The sequence below is a fragment of the Carassius gibelio genome, chromosome B23, assembly GCF_023724105.1.
Source record: "Carassius gibelio isolate Cgi1373 ecotype wild population from Czech Republic chromosome B23, carGib1.2-hapl.c, whole genome shotgun sequence".
NCBI classification, from domain to species: Eukaryota; Metazoa; Chordata; class Actinopteri; order Cypriniformes; family Cyprinidae; genus Carassius; species Carassius gibelio.
This window is the reverse complement of record NC_068418.1, coordinates 7,991,854-8,017,658: the sequence shown is the minus strand read 5'-3', so window position 1 is coordinate 8,017,658 and position 25,805 is coordinate 7,991,854. Positions and strand designations below refer to the sequence as shown.

The following is a 25,805-nucleotide window of genomic DNA, read 5'->3' as shown; positions in this document are numbered from 1 at the left end:
ACGTGGTCACTTATATCTCTATCACACTGTGATGAGCTTTTAATTGTTATCTGTTCTTTTTTATTGGTTTTGTTTTCAATATTTGGGTTTTTTAGTAGAGGTGCTCTGATCACGATCGGCCGATCGTTATGCGCATCTCGTCAGTAAAGCCGGTTCTCTAATCAGCGGTAAATTCCATCAGGTGCGTGATTTCACATCGAGCAGCTGTTACTACACAGAGCCATTGTTGATAGAGAAGATGCGCAAATCCACTTCATTTTAAGCGTTTATTGGCGCATCTTCTCAGTTAACAACGGCTCTGTGTAGTAACAGCTGCTCTATGTGAAATCACGCACCTGATGGAATTAACGCTGATTAGAGAACCGGCTTTACTGACGAGATGCGCATAACGATCGGCCGATCGTGATCGGAGCACCCCTATTTTTTAGCCTTTTGTTGTTTGCATTTTGTTGTATTTGTTTTAGTAGCTGTAGCCTTTTTTGTTGCTCATGATATCGGTTTTGTTTATTGGTGTGATTGGCTTTTTTCTTGTTTGGTTGGCTCTGTATTGTTTTGTTTTTTTGTGTGATTATTATTGGTTTTGTTTTGTGTTTGAGTTTTTTTTTAATGCTTATGTTGGTTTTGGGGTTGGCTTTTTGCTAGTTATTATTGGTTTTGTGGTTTGCTTTTTGTTTGAGTTGTATTTTTGGCTTTGTGTAATGTGTTTTGCTATTTAATGGATTTTTTTGTGGGGGTTTTTTTCTTGTCAGTATTTGTAAAGATTTTTTGTGGTTTTCTCTGTTTTCAGTGTTTTATTGTTTTTGTTTTGCTTGTGTTGGTTTTGTGATTTGCTTTTTTTTTTATTAGTGTTAGAGTTTTAAGTTTTCCTTTGTTTTTTGTTGCCTGTGTTGGTTTTCTTTTGTTGTCTGCTTTTGTGTTTTATTGGTTTTATTTTGTGTTTCTTTTTATTTACATTAGTTTTTTATGGTTTGCCTTATTTTATTATAATTTTTGGGTTTATTTTGGTTTGTGGATTGTTTTTGTAGTGCTAGTTTTGGTATGGTTATGATTTATTTTTGGTTTTGCAGTGAAATGCTCTTGGTGAAGTGGGGATTTAGTTTCAGTGTGTGTCTTTGTTTGAATGGACTCTCTCTCTCTCACAGTCGCCACATAATGACAGCTAGCGCTCAAAGGAGGGATTATTTTCTCCACAGCACACAGTTTGTGGTTCATCAAATGTGTAGAGAAGCACAGTTTGTCGGGAACTGTAAATCACATCTCAAAACACAGCACTCACTTTCTGTAAATCCCTGTCATGCACTTTCTGTCCAAATCAAGATTATTATATTCTAGACGTCATTTGATTGATAGACACTTCAGGTGCATGAAGGGGTCATGCACAGTGTTTCCTGTTAAATGAATGGAGTGTATAAAGGGATTGAGTGTGTGTGTGTGTGTGTGTCTCTGTGAGATCAGTACCTCAGATTGCTCTCTGCGCTGTCTTACATCGATCTCTCAGATGCTGCTGTGGTAGACACACTGTGTTTAGAGTATATGGCATTGATCAATGAAGAAACATGAACCACACACACTCAAGCGCACAAACAATGTGAGATGTAAGCCTCTGTCCTACCTCATATGTATTATGTCCTCAATCCATAAAGTGGAGACCTTCTGTGTGTTTATTGATTAAAGTAGAGCTGGTTTAGAGATATTTTTATGGTGCTTTGCAGTACATTGAATTAAACCTTGCTTTTTCAGACAAAAAATGCATTTACCAAATGGTGCATTATTGCCACACACTATTGATATGGGCTTATTGATTTAGGATGTGTGTTGTAGCGGTGTGTATATTGTACTTCTGTCTTGTTTTTCACCTGATAGGTGTGTGCGTGTGTGTTTGTGTAGGGAAATGACGTAATGGAAGAGCGAGACCTGAGAGAGATTGGCATCACGGATCCGGCTCATCGCAGGAAGATCCTCAGTGCTGCACGTTCTCTACCAAAGGTCTGTTTCGGACTAAAATGCTTTGCAGAGGATTGTGACATGATGCTAATAGTCACTTATGCCCTTAACAGTATTATTTTGTAAGATATTTATCATTATAATGATATCCATTGCTTGTCGGCTGGTAGTGTATCTGGGTCTGAAGTTCGTTGTGTGTTGTTGTGATCTGTGCAGGTGAAAGCGTTAGGCTGTGACGGCAGCACGTCTCTCTCTGCGTGGCTGGACGTCCTGGGTCTTCAGGAATACCTGCAGAACTTCCTGTCCAGCGGCTATCGCACGCTAGAATGTGTGAAGAGTCTGTGGGAGCTGGAGATCGTCAATGTGAGAACATGATGCACTCAAACATTTACACTGTACACTGTTGTTTCATATCGAGTATTATATGAAGTATTTACATAGTTGGTTTACAAAATTACATTTCTTGACTCTGAATTATTTGTTTGAGAGCAGGGTTTTTATGTTGTTTAGTAGACATTGTGTCACTTTTGCGTTTGCGTGTGTTTTTAGGTGCTGAAGATCACGCTGTTGGGCCACAGGAAAAGGATTATTGCGTCATTAGCTGAACGGCCGTATGAGGAGCCTCCGGTCAAACCACCCCGCCTCTCTCAGATCAGAGTAATATAATGTTTTTTTATGATATTACACATTCTAGAATAGATTTGAGGCTTCAAGTAGACCATTAGGAGTAAACGAAAACAAGACTCTGAGGGTAGAATCAGTTTGTTCAAAACTTTTTTTTGGTTTGGTTTCTTTATGAAAATATGATCAATACTTTGGCATGGCAAATGTATTAATTTAGCTGAAATGGCATATTTATTTTTAGTTTACTATAATAATTTGTAAAATGAGGGGGAAAAAGTCAAACTATAATAGACCAGATATTTGATCTGTAAAAGTGTATTAATTGTTTAAACAATTCAAAAGTTGTGTTTGCGAAAATAAGACATGACCCAATTGTAAATCTTTTGAATTATCAAACCATGCCTTTCAGAGTTTTAGTTTACTGGAAATGTGGAAAATGTATTTTCTGCTTCCTGTACTCAATCATCCAGGTACAAAACTGTTTTTCTGTCACATTTCTGTCTTTCACAGAAGGGTATTGGATGAATCTCACAGTGAAACTGTTCATATCTCACACCAAAATAATACTATTTGAAGAAAAAAAAATCTGAGAATTAATTCTATTTTGTATGAAGAGAAACACATTTTAGGGTTCTTTTAAGGTTGCATTTCCTTCATTTTTCCCTTATAGTTTTGAACAAGCTTACACTGCTGCAAAGGGTGTAGTTTCCACAGATATTAAAATGTTCCATACCACCCTCACATCTTAAAACTACCGTAGCATCTTATGTTGTCAACAAATGGAAAAAATAAATGAAGTTAACCGAACTGTGGGTAAAAATATTTTCAGTACCGTATTTTCCGGAGTATAAGTCACACTTTTTTTTCATAGTTTGGCTGGTCCTGCGACGTATAGTCAGGTGCGACTTATTTGTTCTTTTCCTCATCATGGCGTATTTTTGGACTGATGCGACTTATACTCAGTTGCGACTTATAGTCCGAAAAATACGATAATTGCAGAGATGAGATCCAGTACATGATGCCAAACAGGACATTCCAGAGTCCAGGATTTCTTAAACTAACTAATATTTCATCAAGTATTCTGGTTTAAGGTCTCTTAGTGAATTATATTTCTCTGCAAATGCTTTCAAAGAAATCTTAACCTTTAAAGAGTTTTTATCAAAAGAAAACGTTATAAACCTCACATATAAACATGCTATTCGTCATACAAATATCAAAGGAAGCTGGCATAATATTAAAAACTTTCATTACTAGAATTCAAAATGAAACAACGTGAACATATTTTTTTTTTTAAATGAATAAAAAAATCAGTTAAGTGAAATTCAATTTAATTCAATTCTCTTTGTCCACTGGAGATTTAGAGGAAGTTTGAGGTGTTTTCTGTCTCTTCCTCTGCTCAGTCTCCCCAGATAAAAACAGTTTGTCTTACTGAACAGACTGCGCTTCTGTCCCTCACTGCCTTATTTTTATTCACAACAAATGAAATCTGGCATCAGCCCTGATTACAGTCGAGAACAAAGTTCAGTCTACTGTAAACTCTCTCTCTCATTCTGAGCGAGGACATCTTTCAGGTTGGCTGATCTCCCTCATTGAGCACTTCTTTTGCAGTGTCAGGATCTCATGTCCCAGACCTCGTCTCCTCTCAGTCACTCAGACTCCTACACGCGCTCCATGGATCCCCTGTTACCTGCTGCTGATTCTGGGAGGAGGAGGGGTCCCGACTCCGAATATGACCTGGCTGTTCGACAGCGGCCCAACGACAGACCACAGCCGCAGGTGAGTCACACTCCACCGATCCTTCTGTTTCTGCTCAAATCATGCACATTAGGTTCAGCTTATCCTGAAATTGTTCTTCCTCTCTAAAGGAGAGATTTGAGGAACGTCAACAGGAGCCACGTTTGACCTTACGACCCCCGAGTCAGGCGGCGCCTTACACACCGGTCCAGAACTGGCACCATCAGCCCGAGAAGCTCATCTTCGAATCATGCGGCTACGAGGCCAATGTAATGATATTTCTATCGCACAACAGCCTCTTTATATAATAATAGGGTCATAATTCATATTTAGGTGATATGTTATGAAATCATCCGAACCCTTGATTGTGTTTCGATAATGTGATTCAACTGAATTCTCTCTCTCTGTCTGTACTGGTTTGTCCCCACTCGCTCGTTCTGCAGTATCTGGGCTCGATGCTCATTAAAGAACTAAGAGGAACAGAGTCAACGCAGGACGCCTGTGCTAAAATGAGGGTAGGTGTTCACAGAGTCTTTGACCAATAAGAGCTCAAGGTCTCCTGTGAGGAGTCACGCCAGGACATTATTATTATATTCTGGAACGGGCAGCAAGCAGCGCTGTCAGGGAAAATGCCACCCATGCGAGTCCTCTACGGGGCACTAGCGCACAAAAAGGACAGTTTCATAATATACGACTAACAAGGTCTGTCCAGAAAGTGTAAAATGGGCTTCCGCTTCATCGCACTGTCCTGTGTGTGAGAGACAGACTGCAGATTTGCACTTCAAGGGCTGTTCTGATACACAGCCGTTCATGTTGGGGTTTAAATGGTTAAATAATCAAGCAGAAGTGTTTGCTCAGCCGGACCATGCAGAGATGCAGTCACAAGAAGCTGTCTAGTCAGTCGGGCCAGGCACTCAATCAAAAGACCAAAGCATAAACAGTCAGAACTAACAAATGTTTTCTTTGAGTAAATGAGTAAAAAAGGGCATAAGAAATCTGTCCCTTAAACATTAGCATTGGCTATTGGTGAATCTCACAATGAAACTGGCCACATCTCTAAACCCATAATATAACATAATATTTGAAGGTGTCAATATGTGAATAAATATATATTTTCTATATATGTTTCCCCTGTAACTGTGACAAAGCTGCTTGTTTTCAGACTTGTTTATTAACAGACACTGGAAGTGTTTATAAGTTAAGTTAATTAACTGTTCATTTTGTGAATAGTTTTAAAGCTATGTGCAAACTATGTGATATTTTGTTTTTACATTTTAATTCAGTTGCAGTACTATTTAGTATAGTAATAGTATTAATTAGTATTCATTTAAATACTTTTAAGCTTACCTGTGCCTATTTTTGATGATTGGCGAGGACCACCAGAGGGCCATCTTTTACATTAATGAAACTTTTGGGACAAAATCAGTCAGTCAATCAATTAATCCATTTGTATTTAAATATTCCAGACATTAAATGAACCCTATATGATGTAAAACACATTAACAAACATCCTATAATACTCTCTCTCTTTCTCTCTCAGAGGTCGACAGAACAGATGAGGAAGATCCCCACCATCGTCCTCTCCATCACGTACAAGGGTGTGAAATTCATTGACGCTGCCAACAAGGTGATGACATCCTCCTCCTCCTCCTCTGTCGTTCTCCCCAAGCAGGCAGATAAATAAATTACAGGCATTAATTGTTAATTGTTATTCTACAAAAACAACATTATAAAATATTTTGGGTAGTAATGAGAAACTGATTTCAGCAATGAGATTGTCTGCCTGTCTGTTTCATCATCCATCCATCTGTTATTTCATGCCATCATTCCTCCTTCCCTTTCTCCATCTCTCCAAACAGTGCATCCCATTCCTCTACTCACCCAATCTATCCTATTTCATCCCAGCCTCCAAATCCAACTCATTCATCCTATACATCCTATATATCGGTCCATCCAATCCATCCATCCATCTCTCTCTCAATCTATCCCATCCACACAATCCATCCATAGGTATCCCATGCCATCCCTCCCTCCATCCCATTCTTCCAGTCCAACCCATTCAATCCATCCATCCAATGCCATGCCATTTCATTCCATCCTCCCCAATTCATCTTATCTGTCCATCCCATCAATCATCCCTCCTTCTTTTCATCCATCTCTCCAACCAGTCCATCCCATCCATCCTCCCAGTCCATCCTTTCATCCCAGTCTTCATCCGTCCATCTAATCCAAGGGTATCGCACCCAGTCAGAGTTTAGCTTCAGACCTAATTAATCACACCTGATCCATCAAATCACGTCCATCAGACTTATTTGAAAACTAGCAGGTTTGTGTGTTGGAGCAGGGTTGGAACTAAACTCTTCAGGGCTGCAGCCCTCCAGGAACTGAGTCTGACACCCTTCATCTAATCCATCCATCTCTCTCTCAATCTATCCAATCCTTCCAATCTGTCCATCCAATGCCATGCCATTTCATTCCATCCACTCAATCCATTTTATCTGTCCATTTCACAATCATCCCTCCCTTACTCCCCCCCCCATCCATTCCTCCATCCCAGCCCCCTAACCCATCCCATCCATCCATCTTATCAATCATCCCTCCATCCATTCATCCTTCCTTCCCATTTATCTTTTCATCCCATTATCCCCCCAATCTTTCACATCTATCTAATTGTATTGTTCAGTATCGTCTGATATTGATTGTTTTAACCAGAGATGGACACTCGAGTTAGTCAAGTCTGGAGTCGAGGAAAAGGACTCGTCAATATTTTAAGTCTTTTATCCTTAAATACTTCTATAAGTGATATTCAGAAGGCAGACCGCATACGCACCCTGGCATCCATCCGGACCGCGAGCAGTAACACAGCACCATTTTAAGGGAGCAGCGCATCAAAACAGCGGAGCGAATCACATAACAGGCGTTTAGGGTCATTTAAGTAAATATGTTTCAGCACTATATCCTCTAGTGTTTTTACACACTTTATTCAAGCCCTTTCAGCTCCATGTGCTTTCTCTTTTACTCTGGACACACGCTGGCCCCAAGTTCAAGAGCTGTGGATGATGCGATTATTTTAACAACAATAGAAACGCTATGAGCAGCAAAATTATAGATTTTCACTTTCACTAAAACTGCAGAAAACAACAATGCTGCAAATACAGGTATTTTTCATTCTATATTTATCTGTCTGTAACCTACAGAATGACTCTGACTGTTCAAACCAGATTTTGTTCAGTCTGTAGTGTTAAAAGGTTGCATTAGCAATTAAAGAAAATATCGTCAGGTCCAAATGGCTGAATAATTTTTGGTCCCAAATTTGTATCAATTTTACTGGTAATCCACTGTATGAAGAATTTTTGGTTAAAGTTTTAAAAAGTTATTTTATTATCCTCACTTTACACAAATTAACTATCTGGTGTCTGAATTTTTGGTTTGACTTGATTTTTTTGCGAATGTTTAAAGGACTTGAGACTCGACTCAGACTTGTGACCAAAGACTCGAGACTTGACTCAGACTCCATGTTAAAGACTTGTGAACATCTCTGGTTTTAACTACTCCTGTAAGGACTTGTTTAAGTTTGTTCTTGTTGAAGTTCTGGGATCTGTTTGCTAATGTGATGTTGGGCTGTGTGTGCAGAACATCATTGCAGAACATGAGATCAGGAACATCTCGTGTGCCGCTCAGGACCCAGAGGACCTCTGCACATTTGCTTACATCACTAAAGATCTGCAGAGCAGCCATCATTACTGCCATGTGTTCAGCACCGTGGATGTGGTGAGACGAACACCATCTTTATTACTGCTCTTTCTCCGTCAGTGGGTCTCAGCTGCTCCGCTTCAGCTCTGGATGCTGTTTACAGTATTCTGAGAAAAAAAAAACAGCAAACTGCAAATTGCTTTTTTGCAGATGTAAATTGGATCGAAAACCACCAAATTTGCATTTCACGTCATGTCTGTCTGTGATATTCATAACAGACCTGTTTAATGACCCACCAGGTGAGGACTACTGCTCTGAAACGCTCATGTTTCTGGGCATTGAGAGTCTCTTTCTCTCTTTCTGTGTCGTGGGCAGATTGCCAGGTCTCTGAAAGTATCACACAGAGTTTTATAGGAGCGCTTGTGAGCAGCAGCCCATTCAAATTACATTGATCATACAGCTGCCTGAATGATACACACACACACACACGCACACACACGCACACACACGCACACACACGCACACACACACACACATGCACACACACACACACATGCTAGACTCTAGTAGAGTTGCAACAAAAAAACAAAAAGTGCAGTTCATTTTGATCATTCACAAATCAAGCGATTATTGGAAAAGGTGACAGTCACAACAATTAATAAATAGCTTTTTCTTTGTGTTAAGAGGTAATATTAGAAAGTGAAACAATCTTTTAAAAATGCATCTGAATTTTATTTTTAATAAAAAAAAGTTCAGTTCAGTTTTGATCAAAATTAAGATTAAATGCATCTCGACTGTGTTGAGAGATCTTGTTTATTTGCACAGCCTGCTGCTTTATTAATTAAGATTTAATGAATAATTCACTGCATATAAAAGCATAAAAAGGGCCAGGGCCAAAAAGAGAATTACTTTTAGATGCTCGAAGATGTGAGTTTTGCTCCCTTGTAGCAAAGTTTGTCAAATGTGCACCTCGTTAGATATGCAAATCTGTATCTTCGACAGCAAACACAGTCTGAAGTTCCAAGCCCTGATTATTTTGTGGAGGACCTGAGAGTTAATGTTCAATATTGTGGTGTTTGCTAGACATTACAGTACCTCAGCTGTCCCGGCGTCCCTTTACAGAGACTCACTGATGTGTAATTATATAAAAAGCTGCTCTTCATTATATGACAAAGCTAAGCTTGTTATTACATACTTCATGAGCTTAAATGCCTCTTTAAGTGCAGAATAATGTTGGAGGCCTGTACGGATGTATTGATGTACGATGCTGTTGATGAGGCTATTAAAGAGACTTCTGAAGATGGATTGATGACATTTGAATACTTTGATCATTTCTTGATAGCGGTTTGAGAACTTGATCCTTGTTAATCCCGACAGAACCTGACCTATGAGATCATCCTGACGCTGGGACAGGCGTTTGAAGTGGCCTATCAGCTGGCCCTGCAGGCCCAGAGGACCAGACAGCAGCAGAGCACAGCCGGAGCCACCGAGATCATCCAGACCAAGAGCAGCAGACCTGTCCCCAAACCACGGGGGAGCATGCGCAAGTCAGGGGTGAGAGCGCACACACACACACACACACATTCATATAGTATGGTCAGATTACACTTTGTTTTTGCCTTTTAAAAAGAGGTGGCCTTCCAAGAAGGATTTTGACACTGTGTTGGAAGTCTTGAACATCGAGTCTTACAAAAATATTCCAGAGTTTTGTTTAGACACTTAATCAGAAGTAACACTACTGTTTGGGGTCCATAAGATTTTTAAAATGTTTTAAAGATAAGTCTCCTCTTCACACCAATGCTGTTTTTCAAAAACAGTAAAAAAATTAAAAAAAAGGAATATTGTCAAATATTTGTACAATTTAAAATAACTAATTTATATTGTAATATGTATTTAAAATGTAATTTATTCCTGTGGCCAAAGCTGTATTTTCAGCATCATTACTCCAGTCTTCAGTGTCACATGATCTTTCAGAAATCTCTCTGATATACTGCTCAAGAAACATGTCTGAATATCATTAATGTTGAAAACCGTTGTGCTGCTTCATATTTTTGTGGGGAAATTATTATTAATAGTATTATTATCATTATTATTCAGGATTCTTTGTAGAGGTAGCTCAAAAGAGCAGCATTCATTTGAAATAGAACTGTTTCGTAATCTTATAAATGTATTTTTCCACTTTTAATCAGATTAATGTATCCTTGCCAGTTATTAAAGTATTAATTAAGGTTTCCTGCACCGTATGGAGTATTGAAATGGAGAATGTATAGGAACCCTGGTTTTAAATGTCAGTGGTTAGCCTCAATATGCTGCATAAACATACATTTATGTTCACAGGAAAACTCATTTTGCTTATTTGTTCGCAAGTTAGGTTTCTCTGCCAAATTGATGAAAATTGCCAAAATGCATCAGTCTGTGTCTGAATTTGTAGCCCAGACACTGCTCTGTTTAGATGTTCATTTAGTTTATCCTCTCAATTCAGCTTCAGCTTGCTCTCTTCTTATCATTTCTTACTCTTTCCATCGCTCTCTTTCCATTGTCCTTTTTCCAGCTCCTCTTCTATTCACCTTGTCACTTCAGTAGCTCACACAGCTGCCCTGGTTCCTTAGTGTCTTTTTGTCCAGTCCTGTGGAGCCCCCTGCTGGCTCTGTGAAGAATCACACATTCAGATGGGCCTACAGCGTACAGTATATACAGTAAATGAATCTTTGGGGTCTGTAAGAGTTTTATTTTTATTTTTTGAAATTACCAACAAGCAAGTTGTATTAATTTGGTCAAAAGTGAAAATAAACATTACAGATATATCAATTTCAAATATTTGCTGTTCTTTTGAACTATCTATTCGTTAAAGAATTGTGTAAAATGTTTTCAGCTGTTCACCAAAGTATATTAAACACTAACTGTTTTCAACACTGATAATAAAAATAAAAACTAAATTATTGAGCGTTAAATCAGTATATCAGAGTGATTTCTGAAAGATCATGTGACTGAAGACTGGAGTAATGATGCTGAAAATACAGCTGCGCATCACAGGAATAAATTACATTTAACAATATTTCCAAATAGAAAACAGTTAGTTTATTTGTAATAATATTTCACAATATTACTGCTTTTACTGTGTTTTTATCAAATATAAACAGCCTTTTTGATCGTAAGATAAAAAATAAGATAAAAAGATCCCAAACCTTTGAACAGTAATGTATAGCAGTTTTGAGGTCACCGAATGTTTTTTTCTTTGGATATTCCCAGTTTTAGAGACTTTTCTGTTAACACAAAAGGATTTTTTTCTAATCCAAGCATTTTTAACCATGAATATTTCTTTGAAAGCTTCGGTTCTCATTTAAAAGCTCTCCTGGTGAGAGGAACTAGACTAAAGCTGTACATCCATCGTGTCTCCTCTGCTGTTTCAGGTGGAAGCGATGGATGTGGACGCTCAGAGCAGTGCCACCTGGATCCTGGACTCCACAGATCCCAAACGCACCGTCAGCACCAAGTACGAGACCACCATATTCTGACCGGACCGCCCCCTCGCACCCTTTCCTCTCGCTCTGTGCCTTCACTCTCTAGACAGACTCTGACCTCTCCTCGGCTCACCGACGGGGCCGAACTCCTTCCCCCTCGCTCTCCTCCTTCACCTCTTTCTCCTCCGTCTGTCTCACACAGTCCTGAAGCCTAGTTCTGCTCTCGCTGTCCCAAACCTCTACGCTTCCTCCACAAACACACTTCCTCTCTGTTCTCTAGTTGGTTCAGCTATACGGCCCAGTTTAGGACTCACCCTCTCACCTGTAGCTGGCCTGAAACCGAACTAAAGCTCTGATGAGGACCAGAACATCTCGTCATCTAATCTTCCTGTTTCAAACGTGAAGAAACTAACATGTCCTTCTCGTTCTGCTCAAAGGACCCTCCCTCCCTCCCTCCCTCCCTCCGTCCTCCACACTGACGGTTTATCTCTAAACTCGTTCTTCTTTCTTCTCCTCTTCTGTGGTGCTGTGAGACACTGATGAAGACTTCCTCTTCCTCCTCTTCAGTCTCCAGTAAACATGTAGCATCAGATCGAACCGCAGAGGATTGCGATACAAGGCACTTTCCATGAATAGAATACGGTACATTTTGGCGTCCTGTCATTTTTTTAACCATAAAGGCACAAATTGCATTTTTAGAGCTGAAACTAATTAAAATGTTTGATGAACCGTTGTGTAGCCTAAAAATAACCGCATGGAAAGAGGACTTGGCTTTCTGACTATGACCAACTAATGAAAGAATACAGCAATGTTTTAATTAACCTAAAACATAAATGACCAAACTAATGTTTAATTGACTTTAATTACATATTTAAGTATAATGTACTAAAAAAAACATACTATGTCCCACTTATTCCATTTTAGATTTATTACACAAATTATTTTTGTCAACTTCAACGATTTGATCCAAAGTTATTGTAACGAGAAAAAAAAAATGCGGCAAATACATTTCTCTAACTTATAGTAAATTTATCAATAGCATATTTTAGGCTGAATCAGTATTTAATTACTTTTTATATAATTTTTTTTAGTATCACTTTTATTTTATAGTTTTTTTTATTTTATTTAACATTTTTATATCAGGTTTTAATGCCAGTGTTTTTTGTTTATTTTTAGTGAATGCAATTATATATATATATTTTTTAATTTTTTTTTTTTTTTTTTTTTTTTACGTTTTGTATTTGGTTTATTTCTTTAAAACTCACAAATATGTTTTTTAACCTGCATTTAAACAGGAATACATATAAAAGTAATATTTGTATAATCAACTCATAATAACTGCACAGTACTTAGTATTTGGCTGATGGACAACGTTTTCTAAAGGTTAAGCACCACTTTTCACTTTGCTATGAAGAAAACAAATGACCTCACAGGTTTTAAGCCCCATTTTGTACCCTTTTTGTGGAAAGTGCCAGCAGACTGTCAGATGTCAAGCTTTGTTTGCATTTGTTGGGCTTCTTTCAGCTTCTTCTGGCATCTAAACCTTTTATTATGGGCTGTGAGGACTAGATGGATTTTATTTAGTCCTGTTTTGTTACTATGCACATCTAATAGATGATACACGTTCAGTTCTTCCCTCACGTACAGATGAGACATTAGACCGCTGGCAGAAGCCTGCTCAAGTGCATCAGAAGTTAATTGAATTGGAATCAAAAGTACCTCACTGTAAATTTAATACGCTGCCAGTTTATGGATTTGCGCTGAGCACTGTGATATTATGTGTTGTCTTAAGTCTGAGTTGGCAAACTAGGCTGGGCCTAAACGTCTGAACCAAACCACAAAGAGGTGTGTGAACAGACCGCCTGCTCAAAATGTGTCTGATGTCAAGGAAGCAAAGTAACAAGTAATATTGTCTGCTTATTTTAGGCTTGATCAGGTGACACATGTCCAGTAATCAGACTATAATCAGTGTTGTAGTGAACGTCTGTATGCCATATCGCTCTTGAGTTTTGGAAAATCTGTTTGGGTTTTATTTGGGATTTAAAGGTGGAATTGTATGCATATATTCTTCATGAGCCTTAAAAATGCTCATGCGATCTCGTGAATTATGGGTGCTTATGCATTTACAGATTCATAGCATTTATTGAAAAACTCACAGCATCTGTCATGATGATATGGAAGCCATTTCAGCCACTGAAGAAGAAAAAAAAAGCGTACTTTGGTAATAGGTTTGGTAAAAGCATGCTTTGGACAGTCATAAATATGATATAATTTATTTTTGTGTCATAATTATGACTTTATAAGAAAAGTCATAAACATTATATAAAAAGATGGAATTATGTCAGTTTGAGATTTGTGGAAGTTGGCATGAAACAAATCTGATATAAAAAAAATTTAAGTATGAGATGAAAAGGCAAAATTATGACACATATAAGGGACATGAATTGAAACAGACAAGTCAGAGTTGAGAAAAAAATGTAATAATGACTGTTCCCTTCTTAATATTATAATTATGCCTGTTTTCTCAATTTCAACCTTTAATCTCATTGACTTTTTATCTTATAAATATGATTTAGTATATCATATAAATCTCACATTTAAAGTATCTCATCATGTCACAATCATTTTGTCATAATAATGATTTACCAAAGCATGGTTTTAATTTTTTTTTTTTTTTTTTAATTCTGTGGTGGAAATGGTCTTCCATATAGCAACACACTTTCATTAAAGCAAGGACTATTGCAAAATGATAACAGCGTTAGTTCAGTGTCAAAGGTCAAATATGAATGAAGTTGTGTTGGTGACCTGTAATCAGCATCTCATGCAGACTAACGTTTCTTTAGTGTCTCCATCCTCAAAGTTTTTCTCATTTCCCCTTAACAATCAGCTTCTTCTGTTGTTGTGATATCCAGTTCTTTCCTCAAAATCCTGTTCCCTTGCACCCCGAAGGCTAGCCCAAAAAACAATGTGGGATCATCCTTTAGTAGCAGATCACATTAGTCATAATTTAACCAGCACTTCACAGCAGACAGTCAATAGTCTGCTGTATGTCTGTTTATCTCAAAATAATATCATATCATATGTAATCACTCAGCCAGTGGAGTCTTTGGGGTCCAAGGGGGAGAAGGTTTTAGGGAAAAATGATTGGCACAACAGTTTCATTTTAATCTTTGGTCATATCCGTTGTAAATGGTGTCCCACATTCATTGGTTTGATTTGTTTTAATCTCAGTGTGTATGTCTCCCTGTAGCTGACCGCTGTGACCGATGCCAAACAGAAAGGAAAGTTGGGATGCCAGTGACAGCATGGATGACACATCACTTGTATTGTGTGTGTGTGTGTGTGTGTGTGTGTGTGTGTGTGTGTGTTTATATATAGATCTGTGTCAGAAGTCTGCTCGCATCCATCAGCAGGTTTTCACCTCGAACACGAGCCAAAGACAAACAAAACGTGTCCCGTCCAGTTCAACACACTTATCAAAACCCCGCCCCCTCTGAAAAACATCTCGTTTCATCAGATTTCAGACACATTCAAGGACTAACACTGGAAACGCAGCAGTCGCTGTATTCTACCGCAATAACAAGAGCCAGTGTTGACGTTGCTCTTGCTTTGATTTCTTTGAGTTTGTTTTATTTTTATTGCGAAGCGACAGTCGACACGCTCCTGTTTTGTCTGTGATTTTGGTCTTTCATCTCACAAAGTGTACATGCTTTTATTTTGTCTGATAACTTTGAAAATAAATCCAGTAAGTTAGAAACACTGATTCAGTTCATCAAAACACTGATTAGAGAGAACTGTCTTGTCTTTCGATGTCCAGTTAAGATCAATCCATCCGTACCTTTGAGTCTTACCGACAGTATTTTAAGTCAGGTGACCAACAGGCTTTAGTACAAATGTTTGTCATGATAAACAACATGGGCCAGACCATTTAAACATGAGATTTGTGACTATGGTGCGAGTTTCGATAGGAAAGGAATGGCCTTTGAAGGTCACAGACAGAAACTCAGTGCCAGATTAGTAGGAGATATTCTGTGTTGTGACGTCTTATGGTACACTATTATGAAAAGTTAATATGTTTATGATGGCATGAGAATGGTACAGTCCAGATCCTGGTACTTGTAGTCACTCTTACACGTATACTGTGATTTCTTATACAAAACAATGGCGTTAATGTGACACTACAAACAACAGCGAGTTGTTTTTATGTGTAGAGTTTTGTGTCTTTCCTTTAGTGATTAAGTTGCAGAAAGCAGGGTATGTCTAAAAAAATTAAATAACACATCTGTTATGGACGAACCTGCGCTTATGTTTTGTGTAGATAATAATACGTAAATATGAGGTGTAGATGGGAAATATTCCTGTATGCATTTAGCCCTATCTTACAAGGATTTTAAGTCTGGTACTTTTTATTTAGATTTTTTAGTTTGTTCTTCATTTTTAACACGGTACGTTAAAAATGGGTATAGTGCTAGATACAAGCAGATGCTAATGCTAGCACCTGTAACAGCCGCAGTGTTTGCACAACTAATCATGTTAGCAAATACAACAGTGACAGTTCGGATCATATTCTTGGCTAAATGATTAAAATATATAAACTATTGTATTGTAAAGTAATCTTGGGTGGTCTGTCTTTTGATACTTGAATGATTCTGCTTTTATAGATCTCTCTCTCTATATATGTATATGTATGGACTGTATGTATTTTTTTTTTCTTTATATTTTTGGTCATGTTTTTGTCATATGTAGAAAGGAACGTCTTTTTAAAGCTCAACATATCATGGTGTAAGTGAGCATGAGACTGACAGTGGATTCTCTGAGAGATCAAAGAACGATTGTAAATAATCTTGGGCTTCCAGTCTTTTTTATGATTATTATTTTTCATAACTGTACATCCAATAAATGAAGAGATGGTATCCAGTGTCTTGTCGTTTTTTCATCTAATCCAAAACTTTAAGTGGTAAAAGATTTATAGTTATATAAATGCATATTTTTTTATTTAATTAACAATGTCTTTGGCTCATTTTGTTTAGTGTAAACATGAATGTGCTAAAGCCATTGTGTGGTGAAGTGTTTTGATATACATTTGATTTCTGTATTGAAGCTTTTTGCAAATAATGGGTGAAAATCGATGAAGTTGCAAAAGTTTTATTCAAAAACATTTAGGAGCAGAAATTCCTTCATTTTAGACCTGCAAGATGTTAAATGAACATTTGGACACAATATCTTAATGTCCTTTTGACAAGTAATTACAGAAGACAGCAAAAACGTCACTTGACAGTTTCACACAACATAATTTAAACATTTCCCAGACAAGAACATGCAATTTATTAATTTTTTTACAATATCAAAGAATCAGTTTGAAATGTGGAGTTGCAAGCCAACAACTAAATAATTTTAAGTGATAATGTCTGCTTTGATCCTTGAATGCTGACATATGTACCACAAATTGTCTTTGGACAATGTCGGTGTTTGACAATCGACATTACCTTTCGATGTGCCTAAATTTGTGTGCTGAAAGTTTCCTGCTTTTGTACTTTTTGTCAATGTGCTTTTTGGTTCATTTGTTAAATGGATTCATGTGCTTCTTAAATTGTGAACTCAATAAGTCAAAAGTTAAGTAATGGCTCATTCTTTTCTTGTTCATTTGCAAAGTTTTTACATTTACCATCAAAGAAAACCACACATATTGAGCCAAAACAACAGCAGCGACTTTGTCAACCAATCACCGGGTTAACTTCCTCAAAAGACATTAGATCTGGGGCCAGTTGCATAAACACTGCCAACATGTTATGACTTTAAAAGTTACAGTGCGACTAATCTTGAAAAAAAAGAGATGACTACTAGTCAGTTCAAGCATTAGGCCCCTGAACGTTTTTCTCTTATCATGAAATGTTCTCAGATTGAAAAGTGTTTACGAAAGAAATGAATGTTTTGATCAGGTTTGGAAAATGCTCAAGACCACCACTGCATTGTAACAGTCTGAGAGTGACTCTGAAAATCGAGCATCAGATCAATGTATAGGAACAGAGAGATGCTCCCAGAGTTCGTTAGTTATGAAAAGTTTACATTCATTTGCCTTTAGCCTTTCTGTCTTGTACGTTTATATTCATCGACATCTTTGTCAGACAGTTGCAAATAATCGGTAAACTCTGTAAACCAAATATCTTTACTATTTTACTTGTTTAAAGGTCTCATTTCACACCAATTATTAAACCGTGGTCACGGATAGCAAAGGGTTGTACACTTTCTTCCCATCTAAAGAGCGGGTCCCATGTGCCAGCAGCTCCTGAATGGTGATCCAGTTGTCCAGGATGCGTCGGCTGCGTTTCTTCATACTCTTTTTCTGACTCAGCTCAAGTATTGAAGCCTGTCCTTGAGGTCCAGAGTCTTGATCCTTCTCTTTCTCCCGCATGAAGTCCAGTCGGCTCTGCATCATGAACTCACGGCGTCGCCGTTGCTCGCGAGCTCTCAGCAGCTGCTGCTTACGCTCCTCCTTGCTCCAATAGCGTCCCATCTTCATTTCACTGACCGCATCATCGTCCGTGGTCATCCCACTGCGCTCCTCACGAATCTTCATGGCACGAGCCTTTAGCAAACGGTCTCTTACTGGACGTTTAGCGACATAACGTGAGCCGTCGCTGCGGATCTTTACCTTCCACTCCATTCGAGGTGAAGATGGAGCCAGTGGAGGAGGTATAATCAATGAAGTCACGGGAGCAGCACTCGTTAAGGTATTTGAGTGAGAAGGAGCCTCTTCATTGGCGTCCCTAACTTCTGGACTGTCATTTGTAGAAATATCCTTCAACTGCATGCAACTCTGGTAGCGTTGAGGCAGCGTGGTACTGCAGTGGCGACGGGACAAGTACGGACTGTTTTCTGCACTCTTTCCACCTTTCGTGATCCCTGTAGGGAGAGTCCCATTTGAATGAGACCCTCTTCGTGCCCCATCCAAGCCCTTTCTACTACTCCCGCCATTCCGGGATAACGACCGAAGCCTTCCTGGAGTAGAGTTTTTGTTTTCCGCTGTTTCTTCACTCTTTTTCTTGGCATCTGATGGTACGTTTAGATTCTTATCCCTGCTTGTTCTGTGACGGGGCGTCCGAGGTCGCATGGTTGCAGAGGCGCTGGAGTCTCCAGGGTGTCGTTCACTTGCCAAAGGTGTGCTTTTGCAACTTTCCCCGCCGGTATTATAAGCACTTGTGCTCTCTTTATCAGAGCGTTCCCTTTCTGGGATCTCATTGATATCTGACAGATCGTGGTGGATCGCCTCTGCACCTCTTGCCTTTGCTCCTTTTTCTTCATCATCATCTTCATCCGCTGGCCAGACCTTCAGGCAGCGTTGGCGCAACTGTTGCATCTTTTGAGCCCGTAAAACATTGCGCCACTTAAACTCCAGGTGACGTATTTCCTCATCGAGAAGAGCAATCTCGTGCTGCATCAAGCTCTCGTTACAATTCATGTCTACTGGAACACCTGCTCCTGCAAAATCACCCCCTCCTCCTCCACCATGGTTCCTTCCATCCAAAAGGAAAAGTGCATTTCCGTTCTTCTCGTAAAGGCAGCGGATCTCCAGTAAATCTCGGTAACGTTCATATTCCTCTTCAGTTAACCCTGGCATCAGTGCTCTGCTAGTCACCGAGCCCAGTGATTCAGGAGCCCCGTGATCCACCGCTCCCACCCCATCTGGCCCCAGCAGCGAGTCGTTGCTGTAGTTAAATTCCCATCCGTGCTGAGCAGCGCGAAACTTGCGCAAACTGCCAGGTGTATTGGTGGCATTGGTCGTGCATGCGCTGGTGGCATCATCGGCCAGCTCGGAGGACTCTTCACAGCGTGTACTTTCATCGGTGCGACCCACCCCGCTGTCCAGATCCTGGCTGTTATTGAGCGCAGTGTGCCACAAGTTGGGCCGAGCAGCTCGGATCCCATTGATGTCACTCAGCACAGAGCTAGTTTTCATTTGGGGCTGAGGACTGGGTGAGTTCGAGACATTTTCCAAGTCCTCTAGATCCAGTCCCTCGCCCAACTCCAGATCCAGATCATCAGCCTCATTCTGTCAAGAAAAAAAAAATAACTAATTAGTAAAATATTAAAATCATGCTAAGAATTGTGTGCAAACAAATGTGTATTGAGAAAAACAACAACATTCTGATTGGTGTAAAGCAGTGATTCACAACAACGCAAATATTGCATAACTCTTTTGTCCGACACGCATTTCAGGTCTCAGTCTCGGAGCTGGGTAAATTACACATTTTTGGTAATATAATATGTCTACTTTTAAACTTTTGAGCCAACTCATTTATCACAATGATTTAAATAGGATAAACTTGTACCATACTGATATTAAAATACAAAAAGTAAGAAAATATTCCATTCATTGCTATGAACAACATTAAGTGCATTAAACATTATATTATAAGATTTCCTAAACTGAGGTTCATAGAATTGCAGGAGGTTTGTGAGTTTAATGAAAAGCTAATAATTAATTAAATCATAAACGTAAAATTTAAATTAAATTGTTTAAAAATATATATATATTTTTTTAATATATAATTTGTGACCCTGAGTTATATTTGTAGCAATAGCCAAAAATGCACTGTATAGGTCAAAATTATCATTTTTTCTTTTATGCCAAAAATCATTAGGATATTAAGTAAAGATCATGTTGATCATGAAGATATTTTGTCAATTTCCTACCATAAATATATCAAAATTTATTTTTTGTTTAGTAATAAGCATTGCCAAGAATTCATTTGGACAACTTTAAAGAAGATTTTCTCAATATTTTATTTTATTTTTATTTTTTATTTTTTTGCACCCTCAAATTCCAGATTTTCAAATAGTTGTATCTCTGGCAAATATCCGATCCTAACACACCATTCATCAATGGAAATATTTATTCAGCTTTCAGATGATGTAAAAATCTCAATTTTGGAAAATTGACACTAAAGTCCGGTTGTCTGGTCCAAGGTCACATTTATTTGTTTACCTGCATGTCATGTGACCATTAACCAGTGTCAGAGAACCATGAACAAAGTGATGCTTCATTATTCAAATATTTATTTAAACATTTCAGTGGTACTTCAAGTAATAGTAATTTAATAAAATAACAATTATTAGGTGAAAGAGGTTCAGATGACAAAAAAAAGTTTGGGAATCCCAACATTAGATGTAAATATGAAATAACGTGAATTTGTGTATCTGAATGTGTCTGAAAGACAAAACACTTTCTAAAGACTTAGTAATACATGGTTATCTAACCCACTGAGTTCAAATAAAATTAATTTCGTCAGTTGATGTAATGTTGAAACACTTCTGAAAGCTGAAATTATTTGGTAATCCAGTGATTAAATGGTGTGTAGCCACCAGACGAGTGACTGGTCTTTGCTCTCATGTACGTGGCTGGGATCCAAGGATGTCAGATTCAGTTCCTGGAGGACTGTCCTGTGGAGTTCAGCACCAACTCTAATTAAACACCTGATCCAGCTTAAAAAAATAATAATAAAAGCTAAACTCTGCAGGACAGGACCAGAGTTGAGACATGCACTACTAGACTAAAGCAGCGACCACATCAACACGTCCTTGTTTGATCTGCAGAGGGCACTGTATGTCTGAGGAAGCCCAAGTCTGGAGACTGTAAATGATTGTATGGTCTTTTCCCATCTGTTGTAGAGACATCTAGACGTGAGAGGTTTCTCAAATGAGCCACCTGTGCTGGGGATTATACTGGCCTTAGGGCTCACACACCATCTGGAGCGTCCAGGAAACACACACACGACACACACACACACGACACACACGACACACACACACTTGTGTGCTACTGACCCCAAATCCTAAAAACTGTCATCTCATCTCTGGTTTTAATCGTCTTCCACTAACTCTTCATAAAATCAATCAGATTTTTACTTTATACCATATTCATAAAAAACACTACAGTATTTTAGATATTGGATGCGATTACAGATTGTGTGAGGTTTATTCCGACCAATCGATGAATCGATATGAAGCCTTTTCACTGACACAACCTAGACTTGTACATTTTAATAAAGGTAAATATCTGTCTTTGTTGGTTCCCGATCAGCATCTTTCTATACTTAACATATCAGGATTATTATATGCAAATAAGATGTATTTCTTGATGACTTTGTTTCCCTTGCACAGCTTTGTGTCAAATAGCATCAAGCTAAATGAACTTCAGAAACATGCCTCAGACTTCAGATGTAGAGTTGGTCTATTTGTATTCATGAACCGGGTCATTCCTCCGGGGTTTGCGTTATGTTTTATTTAAATATTTACCAGTGGGATACGCACTGTTGCTATGGCTTCCACATGAGCTAAAGATGATAAATCTGGCTGTTAAAGCAAGCTGACGGACAAATGAGGTTCGGGACCAATCAATGAAGAGAGTCACAAAGAAAGACATTGTTCATCATTTGTTGATTTTGATTCTCTCTCCGTTAGCGCTGTTGTAGTTTTGTCATCTGATTTGATCTACCTGGTCAAAATGAGCCTTTTTCGGTCATGAACACTGTGTGGAATACTAGATATCCCACAATGCAGTGCACTCAAGTTGACCTTCAATTCCGGCGTGATGGATTAAACTGTACCTGCAGTAATGAATATGCTAATTTAAAGGTATTTTTATATAAAATTGAAATTAAAATAGAAAATTTCCACATAGTTAACCTGCAATGCAATGTGGTCATGTGATAATCTAGCAGACTACAGTCAGAATTGTTTATAACATAATTAAGGCTACTTTGATTGATTGATTGATTGATTGATTTTTTAGATATATGGTGTAATATCAGTAGTAGCTACTATTCCATTCTGCACACAGCCGAAGTCTCAGACTGACATGGAAATCTGTCGAAGGAAAGGACATGGACATGGTGACCCGCTGTTGGAGCTGGTGTATTATGGGATGTCCTAAGTGTGTTTCTCTCTCAAGCGTGACCTTGAGTAGAACAAAAGCGTGCCGAACCGACCCTGTGTGTCCTTGTCTCTCCTTGTTTTTTTTTTTCTCCTCTCCGGTTATTTTCTCGTCGGGGTTTCTGTCCTACTCTGACCTCTCCTGTCTGCTTTCATTTGTAAACCGAGAACAGAATGAAGCCATGTGTCCACCTGGACACTAAAACACATTTGTCTGTGACTGCTTGAATAAGCAGAGCGTAAAACACTTCATGTAATGTCTGGATCTCAAATCTGGTGCTGTTAATGTCTTCAGTAATACTTTGCCATTCAGGAAAGCGCAGGGTTTCTGGCAGTGGCCACTTCCAAATCCACAGTGAAACAGTGTTAATTTTGACAGCAAATTCGGATTTAGTCTTAGTCTTAGTCTTTTGAATAACACACCATTTAGTTTTAGTCACATTTTAGTCATCTGAAATGTTTTAGTCTTAGTCTAGTTTTAGTCGACTAAATATCATAAGAGTTTTAGTCTTAGTCTAGTCTTAAGTCTTTTAGTCTAGTTTTTTTTAGTAGAACAAAGTCAACTTAGTTGACTTGACTAAATGTTTCCATCAGTCTGTTATGGAATGGTATTTATAAAATAAACATAAGGCCTGCTCTCAATGAAAAATATACATGCTCTCTGAAAAAGATATGCATTCGTCCTGAATTATATGCAATGCATATGACATTCTTTCAAGATGAAGTACAGTATTATTGAAATAGACAACCACCTATATTATATTTGTATTGTATGTTCATTGTATTTCTTTATTTGTGCTATTTACACAAAGTTTACATTTTTTTAAGTTTGTTTTTGTTCATTTAAAATAGCACTGCATAGTCTTCACTGTAAAATAAAATACACAATCAAACCAAAATGTATGCAGACACCTTCAACGTTTCTTACAATATCACAGTTTATTTGCTGTAGTTTAGAAATTGGTAATAAAATATGACAATAACTCAGGGTTAAACTGTGTCAGAACAACAAATTCATCTTGATAATGTCTGATGCAATGCTAAATTTGGTTCAGTCTGTGGTGTGAAAAGGTTGCATTAGAAATTAAAGAAATTAACACTTAAGCAAAACATGCTCAGGTCCCTAATAATTTTTTTTTTTTTTTGTATTTTTTAGTCACTAGTAAAACAATATAATCTATTCTATCTGATTTTCGGATTGACTTTGGATAAATTCTTGTTAAAACTACAAAGTAATTCAATCAAGAGCAGTGAGTGATTTACTTTCATTTTCATACATTAAAGACACTGACAGCAGAGCTAGTAAATTAGGCGCGGTCACTTTAAGAGACAAATGCATCCATTATAAAGATACGCATCCGATTTCTTTCCAACGCTTTACTTTCACTGAAGACATAACTACCGACTTTGTCGAACACACTTTCCAAGACGGGTATTTCGACATATTTAGTATGTATTTGTTGTCGGTACAAAAGCAAGAAGACTTTGAGACGCGTCTCTGCTTGCTCCCTGAACACCAGAACACCACGCTGCTGAATTGAGCTCTTTCACTTTTCGCTCTTTTTCTTATGTTTATTTAAAATGCGATTTGTATTTGTTCGTTCAGGGTGCAGGAGGACGCAAACGTCCTGAAAGAGAGCTCGGTTCAGTGTTACGCGAGTAACCAGCTGCTCTGCTCAGTTCAACTTTCCCGCATCGCGGGGCTGAAGCCAACTTGATGTGTTGAATGCTTGGAGAACGTTATAAAACGTATTCTTAAAATACACATTTCTGTTTTAATAAATGCTCATATTAAAACATAGCATTACACATAAGTAGGTACAAAAATAATCAGTGATACATTTACGGCCCCATAAAAATTTGGGTCGCAATGGCATTTCAAAAGGTTGCAGTGTAGTTCCCTGTGTAAACAACCTAACTGTTATGAAAACGTCCTCGAAACTGTGCGAATTTCTGCAAACTCATCTTTGTTCTCTTTTCTGTGTAACTGCTGCTTTGTTTAGCTGTTGCGCTTGCATTTGCCGCGGCTTTTTAAAATGGCTCGGCTGCTTCTGCATAGATCAACCTACCCTCAAAGATTCGCTCTGATTGGATCTCTTCTCCATTCGTCCCTCCCATATATTTTCGTCTCATTTTTATTCGTTGACTAAAGTGTCAGTTATATTTCGTCACGTTTTTCGTCATCATATCTGACTTTTTATTTAGTTTTTATTTAGTTTTCGTCCGTGAAAAAGGTTAGTTGACGAATATTTTTCGTCATAGTCTTCGTCAACGAAATTAACACTGCAGTGAAATAAACTATATTCACTCCAGTTTTGAGTTTGCACTTTGATTGAATGCAGTGAGATAAAGGCTGGGGGCCTCAAAACTATTCAAAGGCAATACATCGACAACATGTCTTTCAATTACACCCCCCCTGCGGCAACAATACAATTCTGTAGCGATTCATTGAATTGAATAAAGTGATCATATCTGACTGTGCAAATATAGGGCTGCAGTATTTATTGTGGTTTATTCCAATCTCTCACCTCAATATCTGGTCGTGCCAGTAGCAGAGAGATGTTGGTGCTGTCCTCTCTGGTCAGGATGGCCACCGCTTCCTCTCTGTCCTGCACATCCATCCCATTGATCTGAGCACAGACACACATTAGCATCAATTCACATCACATTTGTGACCCTGGAGCACAGAACTAGTCTTAAATCACAGGGGTATATTTGTAGCAATAGCCAACAATACATTGTCTTGGGTCAAAATGATCCATTTTTCTTTTATGCCAAAAATTATTAGGGTATTAAGACAAGATCATGATCCATGAAGATATTTTGTAAATTTCCTACCGTAAATATATCAAAACTTCATTTTTGATTAGTAATATGCATTGCTAAAGACTTCACTTGGACAACTTTAAAGGCAATTTTCTTAATATTTTGAATTGTTTGCACCCTCAGATTCCTGATTTAGTTATGAATAGTTGTTTCTCTGCAAAATATTGTCCTATCATAAGAAACCATAGATCAATGGAAAGCTTATTTATAATGTATAAATCACAATAAATATTAAAAAAAGACCCTTATGACTGGTTTTGTGGTTCAGGGTCACATATAAACTTTATAAAGCTAACCCCAATGTTTTCAATGTCCCAAGAGATCATAGTTTGTAGTTTCATAAAGAAGCTGCAGAATGTAATCTACTCATAATCACAAAAAGCTGCCATCAGTTGATGCCTGAAGACGTAAAAAACATGTTATTTAGAATCGTATGCAAATTCATGAACGGGATAATGTTATTTTCATTTTTAAATATATGTTATGTCAAATATGTTCCTCAGGGCAGTACTACATAATGATTAAATTGAAGGTTATGATCACTCTTATTTTAAAGACATTGATAAACGTCTTAAGGATTTTGGAAGGAGT

The 25,805-nt window shown here is 38.0% G+C and overlaps 2 protein-coding genes across 12 annotated transcripts in view; one reads left to right on the top strand and one right to left on the bottom strand.

Annotated features, from left to right (window-relative positions):
• The window catches only part of LOC128011532 (ankyrin repeat and SAM domain-containing protein 1A), an 87,487-nt gene extending 71,118 nt beyond the window's left edge, over positions 1-16,369 (top strand). For 4 of the 10 annotated variants that reach the window (XM_052594038.1, XM_052594034.1, XM_052594030.1 and 1 more), the window contains 11 exons: positions 1,888-1,986; positions 2,161-2,307; positions 2,494-2,601; positions 4,177-4,344; positions 4,434-4,571; positions 4,746-4,817; positions 5,843-5,929; positions 7,936-8,073; positions 9,373-9,549; positions 11,406-11,488; positions 14,707-16,369. In XM_052594038.1, the coding sequence (XP_052449998.1) occupies positions 1,888-1,986; positions 2,161-2,307; positions 2,494-2,601; positions 4,177-4,344; positions 4,434-4,571; positions 4,746-4,817; positions 5,843-5,929; positions 7,936-8,073; positions 9,373-9,549; positions 11,406-11,488; positions 14,707-14,710 (1,221 nt within the window). In that variant the 3' untranslated portion in view covers positions 14,711-16,369. Of the gene's footprint in view, positions 1-1,887; positions 1,987-2,160; positions 2,308-2,493; positions 2,602-4,176; positions 4,345-4,433; positions 4,572-4,745; positions 4,818-5,842; positions 5,930-7,935; positions 8,074-9,372; positions 9,550-11,405; positions 12,422-14,706 lie in introns of those variants that run through there. The other 6 variants (XM_052594031.1, XM_052594029.1, XM_052594037.1 and 3 more) reach the window with 4 other exon arrangements.
• Positions 16,370-16,585: 216 nt separating this feature from the next.
• Positions 16,586-25,805, bottom strand: part of LOC128011126 (PDZ domain-containing protein 4-like) — a 38,553-nt gene continuing 29,333 nt past the window's right edge. For both annotated transcript variants that reach the window (XM_052593243.1, XM_052593244.1), the window contains 2 exons: positions 24,917-25,018; positions 16,586-19,506 (listed from right to left, as the gene is read on the bottom strand). In XM_052593243.1, coding sequence (XP_052449203.1) covers positions 17,665-19,506; positions 24,917-25,018 — 1,944 coding nt within the window. In that variant the 3' untranslated portion in view covers positions 16,586-17,664. The remainder of the gene's footprint in view (positions 19,507-24,916; positions 25,019-25,805) is intronic.